At 49.8% G+C, this 21969-nt stretch overlaps 1 protein-coding gene across 1 annotated transcript; it reads left to right on the top strand.

Annotated features, from left to right (window-relative positions):
• Window positions 1–405: 405 nt before the first annotated feature.
• VPS26B (VPS26 retromer complex component B) lies at window positions 406–21929 on the top strand. The gene is made up of 6 exons (XM_090290801.1): window positions 406–1012; window positions 9679–9835; window positions 14258–14422; window positions 17246–17421; window positions 19028–19170; window positions 19603–21929. Exons 1-6 carry the CDS (start codon window positions 790–792, stop codon window positions 19747–19749), a joined length of 1011 nt encoding a protein of 336 aa, XP_090146927.1. The 5' UTR covers window positions 406–789; the 3' UTR covers window positions 19750–21929.
• Window positions 21930–21969: the final 40 nt, after the last annotated feature.

Below are 21969 nucleotides of genomic sequence, written 5' to 3' on the forward strand. Positions count from 1 at the left end.
GACAATTTGAGACAAGATACTTTCTGTAATAGCCACCTTTGCTTCCCTGTCAAGTGACAGTTCGCGTAACAAATGGCTACCATTTCCCCGTCAAGAGCAATCAGACGTTGCACATGTCCAAATGTGAATGGTAGACTAACATTTATCGAACTGAAACAGTAGATGAAACGAATAAAAATAAAGCATTGCGAAAGGATATCTAGAGTTCTCTTAATTTTACAGGATGTGTGGGCCCGAATTCTGTAAAGAAGCCGTAGCTACCATATCAACTAAAGGAAAGACAGTCGGCCCTTCTTCCACTGCACATGCGCAGTGAGCACAGCTCAGGAGGCCTGGTAGCAAAAGCCACAGAAGCAGAGGCGTGCGCATGCGCGCGGCGTCTACGGAGCGTGCAGGCTGGAGGCCTGCCATCCTCCTCCTCCCCGCCCTCCTGCCGGGAGCCACGGGAGTAGCTCCGGGTGTCTCGCCGCGAGAGGCTGGCAGGCTTGCTCCGCCGCCCCGCGCCGCAGGACACCAGGTCGGAGGCCGCTGCGGGTTCGCCCGGCTCGGCACCGCTCCGTTAGAGTTGCATTGCAGCCCCGCCCCTCTCCGTCTCCAGCTGCTCGCGCACGTTCGAGGCTGGCCGGCCACGGTGCATCTGAGCTCTGGGAGCCCAGCCGGCCCTGCCCAGTTGTTCCCGTCTAGCGGGCAGGAGTGCCTCGCCCCCCTCCTGGCCGCGCGTCCAGTCCGCTGGCCTTGCCTTAGGGCAGCCCAGCCCCGGAGAGCCCGGCGCGCCCGGCAGCCGGCGAAATGAGCTTCTTCGGCTTCGGGCAGAGCGTGGAGGTCGAGATCGTGCTGAACGATGCGGAGAGTAGGAAGCGGGCCGAGCACAAGACGGAGGACGGGAAGAAGGAGAAGTATTTCCTCTTTTACGACGGCGAGACGGTCTCCGGGAAGGTGAGCCTCGCACTCAAGCATCCCAATAAGCGTCTGGAACACCAGGGCATCAAGATCGAGTTCATCGGGCAGATCGGTGAGTCGGTGCCCAGAGCCTCCCTCCCGCGCCGCGCCCGCGGGCCGGGCGCGCTCTCGAGGCGGGGACCCTGGACAGCCCTGGTGAGGCCTGTCGGAGCTCCCCGTCCCCTGCGATCTGGGGCCCGCTACCGGAGCCGCCCTGCGGTACCGTCTTACCTGCCCCCAGGGACTGCGCGCCGCGAGGGGCGGCGGTGCCGAGGGCGCAGGGGGCGTCCTGCTGTGCTCCTTCGTGCTGGGTAGCTCGGCCCCAGTGGTCCCAAGCTCAGCTTGGCTTCCTGTCTCCAGGATGCTCCTGCCTTAGCCTGCAGGTGGGTTTGTCAGGGAGAGACTGTGCTGCCAGTACTGCTTTTGCCTTCCTCTGGCCCAAGTTAAGCTGGTCTTCCGTGCCTCCCTTAGTTGGTCTCACCCACCCATCTTTTAGATGTGGTGTGGGAGAAATGGCTCACCAGCGTCTCACATCCTAACTTATCTCTGAACTGTGTGTCTGCCTACCTGTTCTGAATTTCTAAGGCTTTTTTATTAAAATGTTAGTTTTCAGTTGACTTAAAGACAAAGAAACGATGCTCCTAAGAATAAAATTAGGCCTGGCTGCTGTGACTCTTTGGACTGAGCGTCAGCCCCCACCCAGTTCGAGTCCCAGTCGGGCCCATGCCTGGGTTGTGGGCCACGTCCCTAGCCGGGGGCATGTGAGGCAACCACACAGTGATGTGTCTTTCGCTCTTTCTCCTTTCCTTCCGCCATCTCTAAAAATAAATAAAGTCTTCTAAAAAACTAAAATTAAATTATCTAAACTCAGTGTTCCAAGTCTTTAAACATGACTATTGATAATTAGAACTAGTCAGTAAAAGACAGTAACAACAATATGGTAGATTTTGGAAGCTGCCAGCCAAGATGCAATTGCCTCCCATTCTAAGACTGTTTGAAGTCTCGTGTTTATTAAAACTCTCAGGTGCTTCTGAAATAAATTGTTTTTGTCATTAGGTCAAGAGTAGATTCACAGTTAATACTCACATGGATTGAAAAACCTCTAGCAGAGAATTCATACTCTATACCACATGCTGCATGTTTAACTGTGTTTAGTAACTTCCTGGGAAGGCTTGTTTAGTGCTCTGTCTTGTCCTCAGGCTTCAGGAAGGAATCTGTACTCCACCTTTTGCAAAGGTCAGAAACATTGGCCGGGGAGGAGGGACCTGGGGAAGGGTGCTCCTGCAGCCTGTCTCTGCGGACTGCCCTCAGCCTAAAGTGTTTGCCTCTGGCATTTAAGGGAATGAAACCAGGTAGGATCCTACAGGAATCTTTTTGTTGTTATTTCAAGTAGACATGTGAGTGGCTTTCTACAGACCTGACATGGGTCTAAGGGGTGAGTTTCATACCCTCTGCCCTCCTGCTTCTAGTTTAGATGAGGTTTCTCAGCAGCACGCTGTTGACATTTTGGGCCTGATAATTCTTTGCTGGTATAAAATGTTAAGCAGTGTCCCCAGTTTCTACCCACCTGATATTAGCAGCACCCCCAGTTGTAACCTCATAAATGTCTTAAGATATTACGTTATGTACCCTACAGGATAAAATCCCCCCCAGTAAAGCGCCAGTGAGTGGATAGAATGAATCCAAAGCATTTTATGCTAAGTGTAACATATGGATAGTGGAGAAGCCCTTGCCTGCTTCACATTAGTATTTTCAAGGAGTAGTTTTAACATTGTTGCATGGATTCTTGGGCTCTGCCATACCGTGTAGACGGGCAGGTTTAGTCTGTGCCTGTACCATGGTCGCCAGTGGCACTCCCTGTCACACTGTGAAAGATAACCAGAATGTCTGCTGCCCCAGCAGTATTCAGTAAGCTGCTCAGGGGGGGTGGTGTCAACACCTTCTTCTCATCTAAGTGAAAGGGAGTTTAGGAGGCTGCGTGCTGTGCCTGACCTGCCTGATTTTTGTCTGACTCCTCGGATCCCAGAACAGCATCTCTGCTGAGTGTCCTCAGAACCTTTTATTGCTTCCACTGGTAACTGTTCCTGGGCCCCCAGCCCTGTGACTTTGGGAAGGCGTGCCCTTCTCTGGGCTGCGTTCTTTCCTGTGAGGCAAGGATAACAAAATCACCTTATGGGAATGTTGAGATGTCCGAGGAGCTTGCTTCGTGCAGAGCCCGGTGTATCTGTGTATGCCTGAGACTGTGTGTGAGTTGACCTTTGGGCACCAGAGCGAGGCTAATTTTGTTGAAGTTGTGGTTTGTGGTTTTCTCCTTCACTGCTCTCTGACTGTGTATGAAGTGGGTGGAACGTGGGTCGAATTCTGAGATCCAGCTATATGGGTGACGTACAGTACGGGGCTTACTCTCGAGGGGTAAGAAAGTTGATTGATATTATTGTGATCTGTCCACCTCCCTCACTGATTTCCATTTTAACTCAAAATTCTTATAAACCAGAGTCTGTTTGATTTGGTTCTTTCCTTTTCCCTGCCTTTCCCCCTCCCTTCCTTCCTGCCTGCCTACCCGCTCCCTTCCTCTCTCCCTTCCTTCTTCCTTCCTTCCTCCCTCAGAAGAATTAGTTCCTTAGCTTGAAAATGAAGTGGCTTATGCAATTAACCTTCTTATCCTTATGACTCATTTATTTTTTTCTCTTGATGAGAGTGTATTTGTCCCACCTGTGTGTTCATTAGAGGACAGCCTGGTGTGTGCAGGTCAAGCAGACTGGGCTGTATAAATTAGACAAGGCTCAGGTTATAATAATAACTTTGCTAGGGTCAAGACTTTGTAAGCACTAGAGATAATACACATGAAGTGCAAGGCTTGGCACATGTAGTGGGTCCTCAGTAAAAGAGACTTAAGATGATTATTGTCCTTTCTCTTTCCCTGTTAAGGTGGGCCCATCAGGAAGTTTCCAGGGGCCTAGACATTTAAACCATTTCACCTTGCAGTCACCCCGATTGCTGTTCAGGGGGAATGTTCACCCAGCTCAGTCTCCCCTTTCATCTGCCTGCCTCCCGCGCAGCCTTCCCAGTGTCTTCTCCTGGAGGGCGCCCACGCAAACCTTACAGAAGGACCTGCAGAGACTGTTGGGACCCCTGGAAGTGGGCAGGCAGAGGGCTGACTTTCGCCCCTGGCTCCCTCTCACTACGTAACTTGTGCTCATAATCTCACCTGTGCCTGTGACTTCAGTGGCTTCGCATATTCTGAGGATTCCCAAATCCTTCCTTTGCTCTAACCTGAACTCGCCTCTGAGCTCCAGGCCTGTGGTTCGCACTGCCCGCTGGGATTCTCCACCTGGGCACCCCACCCCTCAAGTCCCTCCAAGATGCAGCCAGCCCAGCCCTGCTGCTTTTCCTGTGGTTTGGTTTGGTTTGCTTTTCCATTTTCACTTAGGTCACCTGCATCCATTCAGCCTTAGAAATTTGGGAGTCATCTTAGCTTCTTCATTCCTTCTCCCACACACCTGCTTGTCTTCTAAGTTTTCATCTTCTTCAGCCACTGGAATGTATCTTAAATCTGCTTCTTCTCCATTCCTAATGCATTCGTTATTTCTGTTTGTAGCAGGCAGTCTCCTTACCTGGTTTTCCTGCCTTTGTTTTCTTTCAGTTCACCTTCTGTAAGAGTGAACTGTCTAAAAGGCAGTCCTAACATTGTCAGTGCCCTCCTTAAAATTCTTCTCACCAGTTCCCTACTGGTTAAAGGGGGAAACTGACTCTCTTGGCTGCGCGGCCCCTGCCGTCCTCCCAGCCTCATCTCTCCCTAACCCTTCACCCTCACCACTTGTAGTTTCCTCCAGATATCATGTTCTTCCTAGAATCTCGGCATCTGCCCTTTGTATATGAACGTCTCTCTGCAAGGCCCGACTTTCTACCCAAGCTCTTACTCTTCAAGCCCAGCCACATGACACCCACCTGAGAGCCTTCCCTGACCTCTCCAGGCAGGCTGATGTCAGCGCTTCTTCCATTGTGCTTCTAGAGACCTCACTGGTACCTTGTTTCAAGCAGGATATGGCAAGTCTGGTTGTTGTTGTTTTTAGGGGTTTTTTTTTTTCCCGTTTTTGTTTTTTTTTTTTAATTTGTTTGTCCCCTCACTAAATTCTGAGCCTTCAGTCCATCATCAGTCTGGTGGCCACTCTCTAATCTCAGTGGCTGGTACATAGTAGGTGTTCAATAAATATTTGCTAACTGGATACATTGTTCAGAACTAAGTTTTACAGAAGCTATTCTCTAGATTTTTCTTCTCATCTCCTAGATAAACCAGAGTTAATTTAATGAAAGAAAGGGAGCGTGCAGGTCTGCCCTGCTGGTTACTGTTGAGAGGCTGGGCTTCCTGCCTGTGCCTGCGGCAGAGGCACAGCCCTCACTCCAGGCCACTGAGGACTCAGGTGACACACCAGCAGGCCAGCACCCACTCGTGCAACACTTTCACAGAGGGGACCAGTGAAATGGGAAAGCTGAGTGTCGGTTCCCTTGCTTTTGCATCTCTTTCATCACCTCTTCCTATGCCAAGCTGAGGCTGATTTTCCCTTGTATATAAGAAAGTAAGGCTTGCCAGAGCTGTGCTCCATACGGTTCTGCACTGACTGCTCAGCTGTTGCAGTTGAATGTTGCCCCTCGAGAGTAGGAGAAGTCTTATTTATGTACTTGTGTCACATAGGTTTTTCTGATATCGGTAAGTTTTTGAGCTACATTGGGATTCTCCCTGCACCTCATGTACTTTTTCTATCAATGCCAACAGAGTTGTGTCGAGGGAATGTCCTGTGTCACCCCCACAGCTAATGACCTATATGTTAAGAAGAATGCAGTGCTGTATATAAGGAGCATCGAGGGAAGTCTGTCATTGTTAGAAGACCATTTTTCAGCTGGAATCACTTGGGGGGCACTGGTAGAGCATGTAAGGCAGAGCTGAGCCACCATGGCGACTAATGGAGTTAAATAAACCAAGGGTAATTACAAGGTCGAACTTGCAGAGGAGGGCAGACAGGAACAGCCTCCAAAAGCCAAATAGATAGTATCTGATGCTTTTCCAAAGTTTTCAGTCATAGTGGCACTGGATGGATCTGAACTCATCAGCACCAGTCCAACCTGTACTTTTAAAAACTCCAGAGGCTTTCTGTATTTTAATTCATTCACCTAGGAAGTGCCAAGTAAAAGTCACATTGAGATTAAATGGGTCGATTCTGGTCTATTAATAAGTGGCTGCAAGGCGTGGAGCAGAGATGCTGACTCTGGGCACTCCGATGCGACTGCCCCGCAGGTTGACTAGGGTCCTGGAGAGCCGAGTGGGTGTGGCCAGCATGAATCTTAACTGGGTTGCCAGGCAGCAAACAGTTGTTGGGAAAATCAGGGTGAAGAGGAGGCTCTTTGGAGGTCTTTTTGCCCTGGCTGACTTAATTTCTTCCGAGACCAACACGCAGCCTGGACCAAACGTGGTCCTGGCCCAGCAGCACGTCTTGGCGCATCTTTCCTGGGATGATCCTCTGCTGCCTACCTAGCTCAGTTTCCTTCCAAGGTGACAGATTCACTCCTCAGCCATTGGTGGCAAGTATCACTGCGGAAGCCTTCTTACTACAAAACTCTTTTCCTCCTGTGAGACTGAGAAGGAGGCCGAAGACAGGGAAGTTACCTTAACAAGAAAACTTGGTCAGTTCCACCTTTTAGCTTGAAATGGCTGGTCCCCGGGGCTTGGAGCTCCAGAAGAACAAGGCGTGACTTGTGCCTGCATCTTTGGGACAGAGTGGAGGCCAGTTACTGTCTCTTTAGGATCCAGACCTGTCTCTAGAATTGCCTTGGATTTTTTAATTTAATTTATATGAGAGGAAACCAAACTTTCTGGCAAATAGCAAAATATGTCTTCTATTTCTGCCCAATTGCCTTATAGTGTTTGCTAAAGCATTGCAAACGGCTTATAAGTCACAAATGAAAAGGCCAGGTCCAGGTCCACTCAAGACTATATACTGATCCCTCACCCATGATGTTTGGTGTAGGAGCTTGTATTGGTGTGTGTCTAGGAAACAAGCCTGAAGGAGAACGTGATACTGTGCAGGGAAGGACCTCTTCTGCCAGAGGTCCTGGCCACAGCCGGGCTCCCCTGCTGGGCCAGGCCAACGGTTGCTAGGATCCCAGATGCCTGCAGCCTGACTGCTCTCTGAGCACTCAGAGCCTCCTGTTTTGTTTCTCTTGTTGCCTTTGGGCTGTGCAGTCACATTTGCGTATTTTTCCATCCCTCTTTTCCCATCTTGCTCTTGACTCTGGGACTTCCCACAAGATCATGGACGTTGGAGCCTTGCTCTGCCTGCTTTTGTCCCCTGAATCTATGGCCAGAATCTAGTGCTTGGGAATTGAGTCACCAGGTTCCCCATTTGAGGAGTCAGGGCCATCAACCAGGGCGCACGTAGCAGGGGACCAGCCAAGAGTATGCGGAGGAGCTCTTGGCACGGGCTGGCCAGCGGCTGTGCTCCTGCCCCGTCGCTGCACACTGTTTCATTGAGGGGCACAGGAACTGGGTTTTAAAACTAGCATTGGTTGCTCACCTCTTCCCCCATTTAGCAACTGCATGTGGGTTATGGCTCACTACCCAGAATGCTGCCCACTGCTGGTTCCATTTAGTGTTTGGAAGAGAACGTGGATTGTTTGTAATGGAAGATGGGTCAAAGTGTAACTGCACAGGAAAACGCAACAACTGTAATCACAGACTCGGTGTCAGTCCCTACAGATGTAGCAGCTCTAGTTTGGGATGAACCGCACTACTGCCACCTTTATGAGTTGGATACAGCTTTAGGACAGAGCCCACTCTGCTTCAGAACGCCTCCTTGTCTAGGAGTAAATGGCCCCCTGTAGAGCAGGTTTGGCAGGGCCAGCTCCCAGGGCAGCGAGGGGTTGACTGAGCACTCAGACCGAAAGCACCGCTTGAAACCATTTTCTCATTCTGGGCACGGTTCTCCCTGAGGGCCAGGCCAGACACTGCGTTGGCTCTGCGGAGGCAGGAGAACTGGTTCTTTGGCCCAGAGTGGGTTTGATCCTGATTGGCACCTTGTGCTGAACAGGGGTGGGGATGGGGGCGTCCAGAGCAAATGCATCTCTGTCCCATGTCCCCTGATGCTTAGGCATCCCTGAGAGTGCTGTGCTCTGCAGATCCGGGACCAGGCTCACGGGTGGTTGTCACAGACACTCCTCTCTGTGGACTCTGTGGACCTGTCTCTTTATCCCCAAGCAGCCAACAGCAGAGGTGGCAAGTGCACTCCGCCTGCTTCGTTTTCCCCTTTGGTCTGTCCTACTTCAGGGTGCAGCTGCATAGGACTGGAGCCCAAAAATGCCCAAGGGGTGGAACTTAGCTTTACTGTGGGCATGTGTAGTCATAGTCGGTACTAAATGTCCACTGTGCAGCCAGGGTGGGCTGGGGAGGACACCGGGAACCTGGGCAAATAGGCCTTACCTCTAATGATATGTGTATAGCAAAAGTTAATTCTTAAATAGCAGAGTGCAAAAAGGCATGAAATAATATAGGATGAATAGGTGGCATGAACTGATAATAAAGAATTATACCAGAACTGTTTCCAGGGGAGGATGAATTTATAGCAGCGCTTCTCACAGTGTGGTCCCTGGACCAGCAGGATCAACATCCCCTGGGAGCTTGTTAGAAATACAGATTCTCAGCCCTGACTGAGTAGCTCAGTTGATTAGTGTCATCCCAATATGCCAAGGTTGCGGGTTTGATCTCTGGTCAGGGCACATACAAAAATCAGCCAATGAGTGCATGAATAAGTGGAACAACAAAAATTAGTCTCTCTCTCTCTTTCCTCCTACCCCCTTCCTTTCTCTCTAAAAATTAATAAATAAAAATTTTAAAAATTAAAAAAAAAAAAAAATTCTCAGCCTCCTCCCGCAGACCCCCCCGAATCAGACACTAGGGGTAGGCCCAGCAGTCTGTGTTTTCCTAAGCCCTGCGGGTGACTCTGCTGCACACTGAGGTTTGAGAAGCACTGTTTGAGGTGGAGGTAGCAGCGTTAAAACGTCTGTCAGAGTAGCCACCTCAGTTCCTTTTTGGTGGCGAGCAGCAGCTGGCAGCTGGTAGGTACTAAGACCTGTACTTTCACTGCCTCCTTTAATTCTCACAAAACCTTACGAATTGGGTTCTGTTTCACCACCATTTTACCAGGTTGTAGAAACAGACGCAGTCCAGTGAGTGGCCTCCTCTAATGTCAGCCCTGCAGCCAACCTTGACTCAAAACCAGTTAGCCATGCTGTGCCTCAGTTTCCTTATCTTTTAAATTGGCGAGGAGGCCCGTCTGAGCTATCCCACAAAGTTACTTTAAGGATAAGATTAAATACCTATGAATATGCTTTAAAAGTTAGAAATATTTTTTAAAATGTGTTTTTTAAAGTGTGGTGTTTTGATGGTGGTTCCTCTGATACTTCCCTTACTAAGGTGCTGCCCTGGTGTCCCGAGCAGGGTGATCCTGGGTCCTCACTGTGCCACAGGATTTCTCTCTATAAAATGGAGGAGTGTTTGTGGGAAGGGGAGAGGCAGAGGGAGGCCAGTATTCGGAATGCAGTGAGGGAGCCGGGGGTGTGGGGGAGAGGGAGTCAAAAACAGGGTGTGTTGGGGAGGTCTTTGAGAAGACGGGGGCCTCAGCCGGGAGCCCCTGGCCAGGCCCTGTGTCGCTCGGGGTCTGATAGAGCAGGCTGACGCTCTCTCTCCAGAACTCTACTATGACCGCGGGAACCACCATGAATTTGTGTCCCTGGTGAAGGACCTGGCCCGGCCTGGAGAAATCACACAGTCACAGGCTTTCGACTTTGAATTCACCCACGTGGAGAAGCCGTATGAGTCCTACACAGGGCAAAACGTGAAGCTCCGGTAAGCTGTGCCTCACCTTGCCCCAGAAACTGGCCCGTGTGGACCAGGACCTGGAGCCGTCCATGTTCCCAGGGGTCTCTATCAGGATGCTGGGAATGTAACCCTAGATGATGTTTTCATAACTGGCAATTTGTACTTCTTAATCCCCTCCTCTTTTTCACCCATCCCCTTCCCATCTGACAACCATCGGTTTGTTCTCTGTATTTATGAGGCTGTTTCTGTTTCGTGTGTTCGTTTGTTTTTTAGATTCCACATATGATTGAAATCACATGGCACAGCAGTCCCTCTCTATATCGCAGTTCACTTATCGCGGCCTCACTGTATCGCGGGATTTTTTAAAATATTATATTTAATTATTTATCGTGGATTTTTCACTATATCGCAGGATTTTGCGGTACTGTATACGTATGTTGTTAAAGTTACGTAGGTTTAAGAGTGTGGAATATGTTTAAGAACATAAGTAGTGTTTATAAAAGTGTGGAAAAGGCTAATAAGGGAGTAGGAAAGGTTAATAAGGGACTGGGAACGGTTTATAAGTGTGTGGGAAGGGTTTATAAAGCCTTAAAAAATATATAAATACTTAAATAAATGTAAGGTTCCTACTTCGTGGATTTTCACCTATCGTTGGTGGGTCTAGAATGTAATACCCACGATAAGAGAAGGAATACTGTATTTGTTTTTCTCTCTCTGACTTATCTTACTTTGCAAATACAGCGAGACTCTTCTTCCCCTTCTTTCTCCCTGGTTTCCCCAGTTCCATCCAAAGAGTGATTGTAGGCTCTTCTTTTTCAATCTTTGCAGAGAGGTCTAAACACCGATATTACCCCAGCTAAAGACAGTGTTTTGTAATTGCATTCAGAGAAGGCAGCACCTAATCTTGGCTGTGGGATTTATTGTTATTTACTTTTTACAGTGGATTTCTCTTATACGTATTTATGTCAGAAAGAGAGGCATTGAAAACAGTATGGTAGTTTCTTAAAATATTAAAAACAGAATTACCATATAATCCAATAGTTCCACTTTTGAGTACATATCCAAAAGAAGTGAAAGCAGTGACTCAAACAGATACATGTATACCCACATTCAGAACAGCATATTCACAACAGCCAAATGTGGAAGCCGCCTGAGTGTCCTTCGGCAGACGATGGGATAAACAAAATGTGGATTAAACAAAACACACAGTGGAATGTTATTCAGCCTTGAAAAGGCTACAGCATGGATGAATCTTGAAAACATCCTGCTAACTGAAATAAGCCAGTCATACGAAGACAGATATTGCCTGCTTTCATTTTTATGAGGCACTTAGAGGTGTCAAAATCATAGAGAAAGGAAGGAGCATGATGGCTGCCAGGGGCCGAGGGGAGGAGGAAGGGGAGTCAGTGTTTAATGGGAACAGAGTTTCAGTTTGGGAAGAGAAAAAGTTCTGGAGCCGGATGGTAGTGACGGTTGCACAGCAGTGTGAGTGTGCTTAATGCCAGCGAACTGTACACTTGTTATTGGTTAAAATGGTAAATTTGACATCATATATATTGTAGAGAAAGAAAAACTTCCTTCTACCATCTTAGGTTCATTGGCCATGCCCTGCAAATTAGACTGACAAAAGACAGACTAGCAAGAGAAAAACAACCAAGTTTATTCACATGTGCGTTGTACATACACATGGGACTCAGTGATTAGTAACTCAAAGGGGCGCTTAAAACTTGGGCCTTTGTGAGCATTTAACTAGAAGAACAATAATGTTAAATAGAAGTGACAAAACAAAGGAAAACAATTTTGAGCTTCCAGGGGCAACAAACCAGGAGATAAACAAGCAGGCAGTAGGGAAGATGCGGGCTGTTTTAGAAGGTCAGTCACGTAGATTCCTCTGGCATAGTTTCCAGGCCATGGGAGTCTAGAGATGTCTCTGGTGATTAAGAATTTCCTGCTGTCCTGGGAAAGGGCGGGTAGGCAGAGTTTCTCTTGTGTCTGCTTCTTCTCAGTGCCTTTCAGCTCTATATAAGCCTTATGCCAGACTGGCATATTTGGGGGTGGCATACTCTGAACACCTTCTACAGTTTACCTCAATAAAAAAAGAAAATTAAAGAAAGGAACGCGTTGCTGTACAAATTAGATGAAGAATTTAGGATTCAAGTTGAGAAAGAGAGGAAGTAAAGAAGGAAACAGTAGCTAAGGGCAGTTTATAGAAGACGTAAATTCCAGGTTCAGGGCTTGCAATTTATTACATAGGTGAGGGAAAACACAAAAAGATTGTTTAGGGCTCTTTTTATTCATAGGCAGGGTAGTGGTTCTTTTGGAAGAAATTAAAGTCAATACGTGGTATTTGATGGGTAGGTAGAGTGTGGAGACAAGTCTGTGAGAAGGCTGATATGAGGTCTTAAAGTTTGGCTTCAGTGGACACCGTGGGAACAGGCAGAAAACCAGAAATTTCATAGACCTCACTGGGATTCGCTGGTGAGTGCAGGTGCAGATGGGGGCTGTCAGGAGGAAGAGACGGTTCGTAGGGAAGGTGACTCATGCAGCTTTCGGAGTTTGGCAGAATAGAGAGGTGTCAAAGTTCACAAGATAATTGGAAATGTAGGCCTGGCATTCAGGGATCCACTGTGGGAAATCGTCTACTCCGAGGTAATAACTGATACGCTTCTCAAGCAGGAGAGTCAGGACCTGCGCAGGCGGGGCTTAACAGGAGGTGGAGCGGGTCCTGCCTCCTGTGGAACCGGGGGAAGAGCACTAAGGAGGAGGAAGTGTTTCACACGCTAACATACAACTGGTGCAGAAAAACATGCCTCTGCATTTGGCAACTGGGAGGCTGGGTGTTAGCTTCAGGAGGGCAGTTTCTGTTGGGTGGCGAGGACGGAAGCTGCGAGGGGAGAAGCTGCAGCAGTTAGAGCTGGATCCCCTGTGACAGCTGTCGCTGAGGAAGGGCAAGCGTGTACGGCCTGGAGAGTGTTTGGGGGACTGATAATTTGGGGACTTGTATAAACTCAAGGGAGAAGCCTTGAGCCGGAGACAGGTTGGATATGTTCAGAAAATTGGGAAGTTGAAGGATTAAGATGCCAGACAAGGCTCCCATGTAAGAATCACTTGGGTGGCTTTTTAAAATGTTGATGCCTTTGTCCCTTTTTAGAGAAATGAAATGTCAGGTGTGCCTGGGCATCAGGATGTTTAAAGCCCCTCCCCCAGGTGATTCTGATGGGCATCCAGATGGAGCGTCATTGTGCCAGAGGGAGGAGGAAAAAAGGCCTTGCGAGGGCTGTTGGAGGGAGGACAGGATGGGCAAAGACATGGACACACATGCTTAAGCCCTAAGTGAGAAACAGCCCAAAGCAGGGAAGGGAGAGCATTATAAATCTTGAGTTGGAAGGCCTTCATCTTCTTAGAATAGTTAAGAGCATTGTCTTCCACTGAGAGGCAGAGGGCAGGCTTGGGAGCCCGGAAGTTAGAAGAGAGTCGGGGACACGCATCTTGGGGAGCGTGCCGGAAGTCGCCGGGATGAATAAAAAGACTGCCCAGAATCACTTAGTGCCGCACAGGAGACAGTAGCCTGAAGTGCTTGAACGGCAGTGGGGGTTATCTAAGTTTTATTTAGAAGAAAATGTTATTTAAGGGGTGTTTCCTCCATCCTCGGGTATTAGCATAGAGTTGAGTCTGGGGGACAGGAGTGCTGGGGAAGGTCACACCAAAGTGGCTGGCCGCAGAGGTCAGGCTTGGCACACTTTCTCACTTGTCCCAGCACCTCAGCCCCCTTCCCCAAGGACCCTAGTTCAGCCAGAGATTTTCTTTGTTCAAACATACCAGGTTCTCTCCCAGTCCTTGGTGACTGTGTCCAGACCAGCACTTTGCAGCTGTTCTGTTTTTTCTCTTTGTTTGCCCATCTCCCCCAGTGGTCTGTGAGCTCCCGTGGATGATATCTCTTAATTCATCCTGTGCCTAGCAATGAATGTTTGCTAATTGAATAGCTAACTTAGTTCTCCGTCCGTATTCCGCTCTGTAACTGTGAGGGACTTGGAAAATACTTCTTTATTGGATATTGTTAAGTGAATGGGCGTGCAGATATATGAGTATAAGACAGATTCTTGTGCCCAAGGAGCTGGGAGTTAGTTGAAGAAATAAAACCTGCACACAAATACATGGTAGATAACAGTGAGGGCCATGCAAGGCACAGAAATCACGTGCTACTCAAAAAGGGATTGGGGGAAGGGTCTTTGAACTCCCCAGAATTGTAACCGCAAAATGTTGTGTAAAAGTGCATTTGTGCATTTTTTTCTGGGAGGAGGGTCTACAAAGGTAAACTCTCAAAGGCATACCAAGCCCCAGGGGCTACCTGCTGCCCGGGGTTCTTTCAAGTGGGCTGATTTGGGGCATCCCCCTAGGTAGCCTGTGGGGGTAAGGAGTGTCTCTTCAGGACACATCCCTGTCCTCCAGGTATTTCCTTCGAGCCACCATCAGCCGCCGCCTCAACGATGTCGTCAAAGAGATGGACATCGTTGTTCACACACTCAGCACGTACCCGGAGCTGAACTCCTCCATCAAGATGGAGGTCGGGATCGAGGACTGTCTGCACATTGAGTTCGAGTACAACAAGTCCAAGTGAGTGCCGGGCCCCAGCTTGTGGAGGGACTGTTTAGGGAGCTGAGACAGGACCGGGTCGGCGTGCAGGGGGAGGGAGGCCCCTGGCTGTGGCGAGCCGGCAGGGACGACTGCGGCTGCGGGAGGCATCACAGCAGCGGGACGTGGGGGAGACGTGCCAGACGGGCTGAGGGGGCTGCCCAGGAGCTAGAACCTCACTTGGCTTAAACTAAACTGTATTAAACTGAGGTACATTTAAGTTAAACGTCCTATGATCTCTTTCCAAGTCAAGTGAAACTAGCTTTAAGGTTCTTTGTTTTGGATTCTAGGTACAGCTCTTTCCTTCTGCTGCCGAGAACCATCTCAAATCCCATTCCATTGTCATCTGTCTCCTGTGTACAATGTGTCTTTAGAAGGCAAAGTGAGGAAACCAAACTGGCTGGCTGGTTTGCTGCTTCCTCTCTGAGCTAAAATGAATTGTAGCAAAGAGTACCTGACAGCTTTTCAAGAAGGTCTTTAAGTTTAACTGCCAAGCTGGGAAGCCATATATGTTTTAAATAGTGTTTACTGTTAGAAGATGAAAATATATATTTAAGAGCTTGTAAATCACAATATATACAGTTCAAAAATGTACCATAGCATCTTTCTTTTCAACATAATACATTCTTGAAAATGTTTGAAAAATCAAATGTGCAAAAGCGAAAGTGTATCCTGTTCCGAGAGACCCTTAACCACAGAGACTCGGGGTACAGGGAGCTGAGCCAGGTGGCTCTCCTGAGAAGGTTGGGATCAGGGGGGTTTTAAATGAAGAATATATATGTGCTTCTTAGAACAGGGGTGAGAAGGTGTTCTGTTTCTTCTGTTTGTTTGCCCATCTCCCCCAGTGGTCTGTGAGCCCCCATGGATGGTCTCTCTTATTCTTTCCCCTGCTCCCTGGCCTGGAACCAACTGGGGTGTCAGTAAAATGATCATAGCGACCCAGAGCATGGCCTGGGCTCCACCTGCGGAGCAGGCAGGGTGACGTGGAGGGAGGTTGATCTAAGGCCGGCAGGTATATGGAAAGGAACAGGCTTCCTCCCCTTTCTCCTCAGTTTTGGGGCTCTGTGGGCCTTCCTGACAAGGAGCTACCGAAGTGCATGCCCACCAATGTCCCAGCCCCCGACAAAGGGGTGGCTGGCAGGCAGTACCACCTTGTAGGAGCTCACATCAGCCATCAGCCAGCAGTGCATTCAGGACCAAACCTAGGATGTGAAGGCACTGAGAGTCAGGGGACATCAGGACTGGGGGCCCCCCACCCCAGGTTCTGGCCCTACGATCCCAGCAGGCCACACTGTGTGATGTAATAGGAAGAGCCCAGCACTTGGATTCAGGTTTTATTCTGCCGCTGAGGACTTGGGCTGAGGTTAGCAGGTACTAAAATTTTTGTACCTTTGGTTTCTGAAAAATGAGGGACTTGGGTCAGGTTTGTGGGCTTCAAACACACACACACGGAAAGGGGGCGTGAAAGAGGAGCTGGGAGCCAAGGTTCTAGGTCCTCCCCAGGACAGCTCTTTCATGTTTCTTACATATGGATGTTTCTGTATAAGATTCTATTTAGAATAAGTGAGCATCCAATTCATGAAAGTTGGAAACCCCCTAGAATCTATTTCCAAAATGCTGAGTGGCCTACATTCTGCTTTTGTAAATGTTCTTAGCTCTCTACTTAGTGCGTCTACAGTCTTCCCAGTCAGATCATTAGCCTAAAGGTGGTATGAAAGAATGGAGAGAACACAGGCTTAGGAATGAAGAACTTGGGTTCACATCCTGTGTCTGTCCCCTACTCAAATCCTGCTTAAATTACTTACCTTCCTCAGACTTCCTTTTCTAAACCTGTCATATAAGGAGGTTAAATTCCAAAGTCCCTGCCAACACTCACATGCTATGATTCTGAACGGCAGGTGTAGAGATTTTCCTCTCCCCCTGCCGTGCTTGACGTAGGGCTGTGTGTATGCAGACCGCCAGAACTGCTGCCTGGCCCAGAGAAAGGCATTCTGCAATATGGCTGGTTCCCGGCAGCTCCCAGAGCACAGTCCTTGTGCGCAGAGCCCAGAGAGAGGTGTGGGTGGGACCTGACAGGTGCATCTTGCTCTGCTGCTCCTGCCTGGCCTGCCAGGTCCATAGCGCACAAACCTGTTGTCTGCCACTGTGTTTGAGAGGAAGAGCAAGACCTGGCTTCTGCATTTAGGGGACTGGCCTTGCACACATTAGGATTTCTAAAAACACACCATATGTACACAAATACAAAACATATAAAAGAAGTTACAGTACTGAGCAGATAGATCAGATGAGCAAGCATGAATGGGTGATATAACATGCAGAGAATCATCCTTGGAGTTGTAGAGGGAAGAATGGAAAGGACAGAAGTTACTTTGATTCAAATAAAGAACATGTCGGGTGGGCCCTGGCCGGTGTGGCTCAGTTGGTTGGAGTGTTGTTTTGTTAAACCAAAAGGTAGCAGGTTCAGTCTCCACTCAGGGCACATGCGTAGGTTGCAGGTTCGAGGTCCTCAGTCGGGGTACATGTGAGAGGCAACTGATCAGTATTTCTGTCCCTCTCTCTTTCCTCCCCTTCTAAGTCAATAGGCATGTCCTCCGGTGAGGACTTAAAAAAAAAAAAAAAGGAACACATTGGGAAGTTAGGCGGCAGTGGCAGTGTGGCTGGGAACATGGGCTAGTGAGCACAGTGAGGCCACCTTCAGCCAACATGCAGGGCAGAGTACCCTCTCCTGGGACCAGGGAGGCCATAAATGTACCAAGGGTTGGCTGCTGTGTACACACCTCACTTCTTGTCCTTTCTCTTCCCCAGATACCACTTGAAAGATGTCATTGTAGGGAAGATATACTTCCTGCTGGTGAGAATCAAGATCAAGCACATGGAGATAGACATCATCAAGCGGGAAACGACGGGCACAGGCCCCAACGTGTACCACGAGAACGACACGATCGCCAAGTACGAGATCATGGACGGAGCCCCGGTGAGAGGTGAGCCCGTGGCCCCAGCCACCACACCTGTTCTCCCAGCCCCTGCACAGAGTTTTGGAGGGGCTTGAGGGATTCTACTGTAAAGTAAGATTCTAGTAACCTATACTTCCTTAATCTCTGATCGTACACTTGGGGTCATAATAAGCAGGAAAAGGAGGGCTGCGTCTGTGAAACTCCAGACTCCTACCCAACCTTCCCCCAGAAGAGCTCCACTTCCCCCTCGTTTATATAGTGAACTGGCACTAGAGATTGAATCTCAAGAGTTATGCTGTACAAAGAAAGTTTACAAACTGGTTTGAACATTTTGTTACTTTTGCCTGTTGATATTCTGACATTCTTGGCTGCTGAGGGCCAAGGGATTAATACAGAAGTTGTTTTTGTCACTTAGTTCTAGCTCCGGTAAAGTGACTGATTTTCTGCATCCATTCACTGATTAAACGCTCAGACCAGCACTGCCTGGGGCTGCAAACAGCCTGGGACTAACACCTCCTCCGTGATGGGTGGAGCTGAGCGCTTTGTTGGGGAATCTGTGTGATTATTTGGGAGCAGCCATCATTTAGGTTCTTCACTGGCTCTGCTGCCGCTGACGATGAAGAGTGCGGTTTTCATTTAGAAATGTGGTAAAGCCAAGGTGGTTCTCAGTGTTTTCCTCCAGGCTGTTGCGTGCAGACGGAGGGTTATCATAGACTTAGCAGCCCCGACACTGGGACAGTGACAGCATATCCTCGAGTATCACCAGGCTCGGTCCTGGGGTCGGGGCAGGGAGCACTGAGCTCTCCATCTCCAGACTGTGTTCCAGTTTTTCACCAGTTGTGCAAGGAAAGCCAGTTGTCGTCTTCCGTGTATGAATGAAATGGGGCAGAGAGAAGCAACACCAACAGCAGATAATTAAAAGAGGTCTTATATTTAGCATTAAGCTGCATTATAGGTTTGGCCTTTCCCAGGGGAATTACTGCCCTAATTTTGCTCCACTTATACTAGGAAAGGCATGATGTTGAAACTGGACGGGATCTAAAATATTATGTAGTCTGTTTTCATAATTTTCCACATGGGGAAATTAAGGTTCAGGGAAAGCAACAGACTTGCTGGTTAATGGAGAACTGGGACCAGAAGGAGGATTTTCTGTTTCCTGGACCACTCTGCCATCTCGCCAATCCATCTTAGAGTAGAGATGTATTTTGGGGGGCATGCACTAATTAGAGGGAAGGAGGTGGGATCGAAATGGCCGGGTGACATGATGAGTTTGCTGAGGTTTGACAGTTGGCTCCTGAAAACCCAACAACTGACACATTACATGTGACCCAAAGACGTCTGACAGTGGTATCCGTGTGCTGTTCAGCTGCATGCCACGCACTGGTCTCTGTGTGGTGATGGCGAGAGGACGCTCACAAGACTCAGCTGGACCTGGAAGAGGATGGCAGTCACATTTTTGCTTCAGCAAGTCGCTGGGCAGCAGAAGGCAACTGCTCGACAGGCAGAAGCAGCCTTGTCCCAAGTGTCCCATCCGCACCATGCTCAGATGGCATCTCCCCCTCTGGTCAGAGTGCCTAGGTGTGAAGTAGAGTAGTCACTGTCCTTCGCTTGTGATTCCCGTCTGCCCTTATAGGAGAGTCCATCCCCATCCGGCTTTTCCTGGCGGGCTATGAGCTCACCCCCACCATGCGGGACATCAACAAGAAGTTCTCCGTGCGCTATTATCTCAACCTGGTGCTGATAGACGAGGAGGAGCGGCGCTACTTCAAACAGCAGGTGAAGCCTGGGCACCTCCTCCAGACCCGTGGGGGCCCAAGGGACAGAGCAGGAAGGGCATCATTCCTGTGACGGTCAGGCTCCACTTCTGACAGGTGAAACCATGCGGTGGTTGTCTCCACGCCACTTGTTAGTTTACTAGGAGGTGGAAACTGCAGACCATCTAGAGTCCCACAGCAAGAATGCGGGTTCCCACTGGACACTTAGTCTGCTCTCTTGGGCCCAAAGCCAGCAAGCACTCCACCCTTCTAAGCCCTGAACATGCAGAAGGGCCCTGGGGCAGGGAAAGGGCACAGCTGCTGTCTGTGCTGAGAGAGGCAGGGGGGCGGAGGGGGCTTGCCTGGGTCCCCAGGAGGAAGCTGGGGCCTTTGGGACACCCAGCCCCATGCTTGCCTCTCACTGTGTTGTGCTGCCCCTCTCCCGATTTTGCAGGAAGTGGTGTTGTGGCGGAAGGGTGACATCGTACGGAAGAGCATGTCCCACCAGGCAGCCATCGCCTCACAGCGCTTCGAGGGCACAACCTCCCTGGGTGAAGTGCGGACCCCCAGCCAGCTGTCTGACAACAACTGCAGACAGTAGGCCCCCAGGGGCAAGAAGCCGCTGGGCTCCCACCCAGCACCCCCATCTATCAAACACCAGCGTCTGAGGGCGGGGGGAGGACGGTGTGATGCTCAGCTGACTGACTTGCAACCTGAAAACAAATCATGTTTTTGACTTAAATTCTTTTTTCTGAAGAACCTTAGGGGCTTGGGCCAGGAGGCAGTCTCCTTGGGGTTCTGCAGCTGATGTGGGAACAGCAAGAAGTGGCATCCCGAGAACTAGAGGTAGCATCCTGGGAGCTGGCGTCTCCCTGGGGAAGGAGCCTCTGTCAAGGCCTTGCACGCAGCCGCCTCCCACTGTGCAGGAGAACAGTGCCAGCATCCTTGGCTCCAGCCTCCCTCTGGCCTCCTGATACAGGATCTAGCCGTGTCCCTGGGTTTCTGAGCTGCCCACGGGGCCCTGGGTAGTCACATCTTGTCTCCATCCTTGTCTCTAAGGTAGTAGCAGGAGTTGGGCCTGCCCCATCCTACATGCCCGAGGGGAGTCTCAAGGTTAGGAAGCGAGCTCTTTGGGAGTCTTGGATGAGGTACTTGGAAGTTTCCACAAGCCCCCCCCTTTCTGGCCCTTTTCTCCCTGTGAGGAACCAGGCACCCCCTTTTCCATCTTCTGTGGATTCTTGCCAGTAACATTCTGGAACAGGAGCCTGCGGAAGGGCCTTTGCTGACTACCCCTCCCTCATCTGTGAGGAATTCTGGCACTGAGGCCCCCCGAAGTCAGTGTCATGTATGGATGGCAGCAGTGTCGCATGCAGGAGGCCGTGCCAGCCCATGAGGAAGAAGTGTGATAACTGCCGGCACCTGTCTGCCTTCGCCACGGAACTCCCCTCAGCAGCCCCGAGGCTGTGCAGTGTCAGGGTATTCCAGGTGTCCCCAGGCCTAGACGAGGGCATGTTTCCTTTAAAAACAGGCCCCAGGAAGGGAACTTGATCTCTTTGCTGCCCTGAGAGTGGATTCTCATCATTCCTTGTTCTCCATTTAATTTCTGAAAACTGGGGCTGGTTTCGCAGTTGGGAATTTTGTTCTTACTGTTGCCCAGCCCCCCTCACTTGTACCTAACCCTGAGAGGCACGGGGGCGGAGTGGGGAGGACTCGGCGACACAATCTCCGCCTGATTCTGCAGGCCCACTGTGTCCTCTTCACCAGCTGACTGACCAGAGCTTAGGGCCATTGCTGTTTTACTTTAAAACCTCGTTGCAGGACCTCTCGTGGACACTCCCTTCCCCGAGGGGCAGGGTGCCCTCGCAGCCCTGCACTCGGCCTGGGGCAGCAGCAGTGCCGACACCTTCACCACCTCATCTGGAAAGGACCAGGGTGACTCTCCCGCCGGCCTGCCTTCCCTTCTGGGAAGACAAGCAGAGCCTGCTGGCCAGTGGGGCCTCTGTTGGACGGTCTGAGTTCTCTGTCATTGGGAAAGCAGAGGGGTTGGTTCCTGTGTCACCTTTCAGTTAGCGTGGAAAACAGGGATGGCTCTTCCTGAAAATTCCATGTGGTCGTGGGCCTTTGGGCAGGGCTTGTGGATTAGATCTGACACTGGAGGGAAAGGCATTTGGGGTAACACGTGAGGCTGACGGGGGCAGGGAAGGTGGTTTCCCCCATGCTTGGCTCCGAGTTCAGGTACCATGGGCAATCCACCTGGGAACAGGCCCACCACCCCGCAGTCCCTCATTTCCAAGGTTGGAGCTTAGGTGGGCAGGGAGGCAGGCTCGTGCTCCTTGTCTTTTTCCGAGGAGACTAAGCACCAGTGTGCCTCCCGTCACAGGTGATGTTCTAACTAGAGAACATCTGTCAGTTCCTTTGCCTCCCACTGGACAACAGAAATCCATTTCCCAAATTCCCTCACGTCGTCAACCTTTCTTCTGGGGGAACTAGAAGATAGAATTTGCTTTTATCCTCTCAGGAGCTGTGCACAAGCCAAATGTGTCTTCTCCTCTGCCCCATTCTCCACTTGTCCAACTGTGGAAGTGTTTAAGGTCCCCACACCTGGGAGTGCACAGGTACTAAACCAAGCAGTGCAACTTGTAATTAAGCAGCTGCGTGTTTACATGTTTCTTAATGTATTGTCTTTTCAATGGCTGTATTTTAAAAAAAGAACACTTGTTGCAATTGTCTCTCTGATTAAAGGAAGCCCCTGTGGCTTGGAGGCATGGTGCCCGTGGTCCCGAGGTTCTGTGGTCTCTTCTGCCTTACATGCCTCACCTCC

Source organism: Furipterus horrens, unplaced genomic scaffold (genome assembly GCF_987537825.1).
Source record: "Furipterus horrens unplaced genomic scaffold, mFurHor1.1.pri manual_scaffold_11, whole genome shotgun sequence".
Lineage (NCBI taxonomy): Eukaryota > Metazoa > Chordata > Mammalia > Chiroptera > Furipteridae > Furipterus > Furipterus horrens.

What these genes read in the sequence shown, in the direction of transcription:
- VPS26B (XM_090290801.1), top strand. Translation starts at nt 790, where the DNA reads ATGAGCTTCTTCGGCTTCGGGCAGAGCGTGGAGGTCGAGATCGTGCTG. An exon ending in CGAGTTCATCGGGCAGATCG is followed by an intron (nt 1,013 to 9,678) that starts GTGAGTCGGTGC and finishes CTCTCTCTCCAG; the next exon opens with AACTCTACTATGACCGCGGG. An exon ending in TTCGAGTACAACAAGTCCAA is followed by an intron (nt 14,423 to 17,245) that starts GTGAGTGCCGGG and finishes TCTCTTCCCCAG; the next exon opens with ATACCACTTGAAAGATGTCA.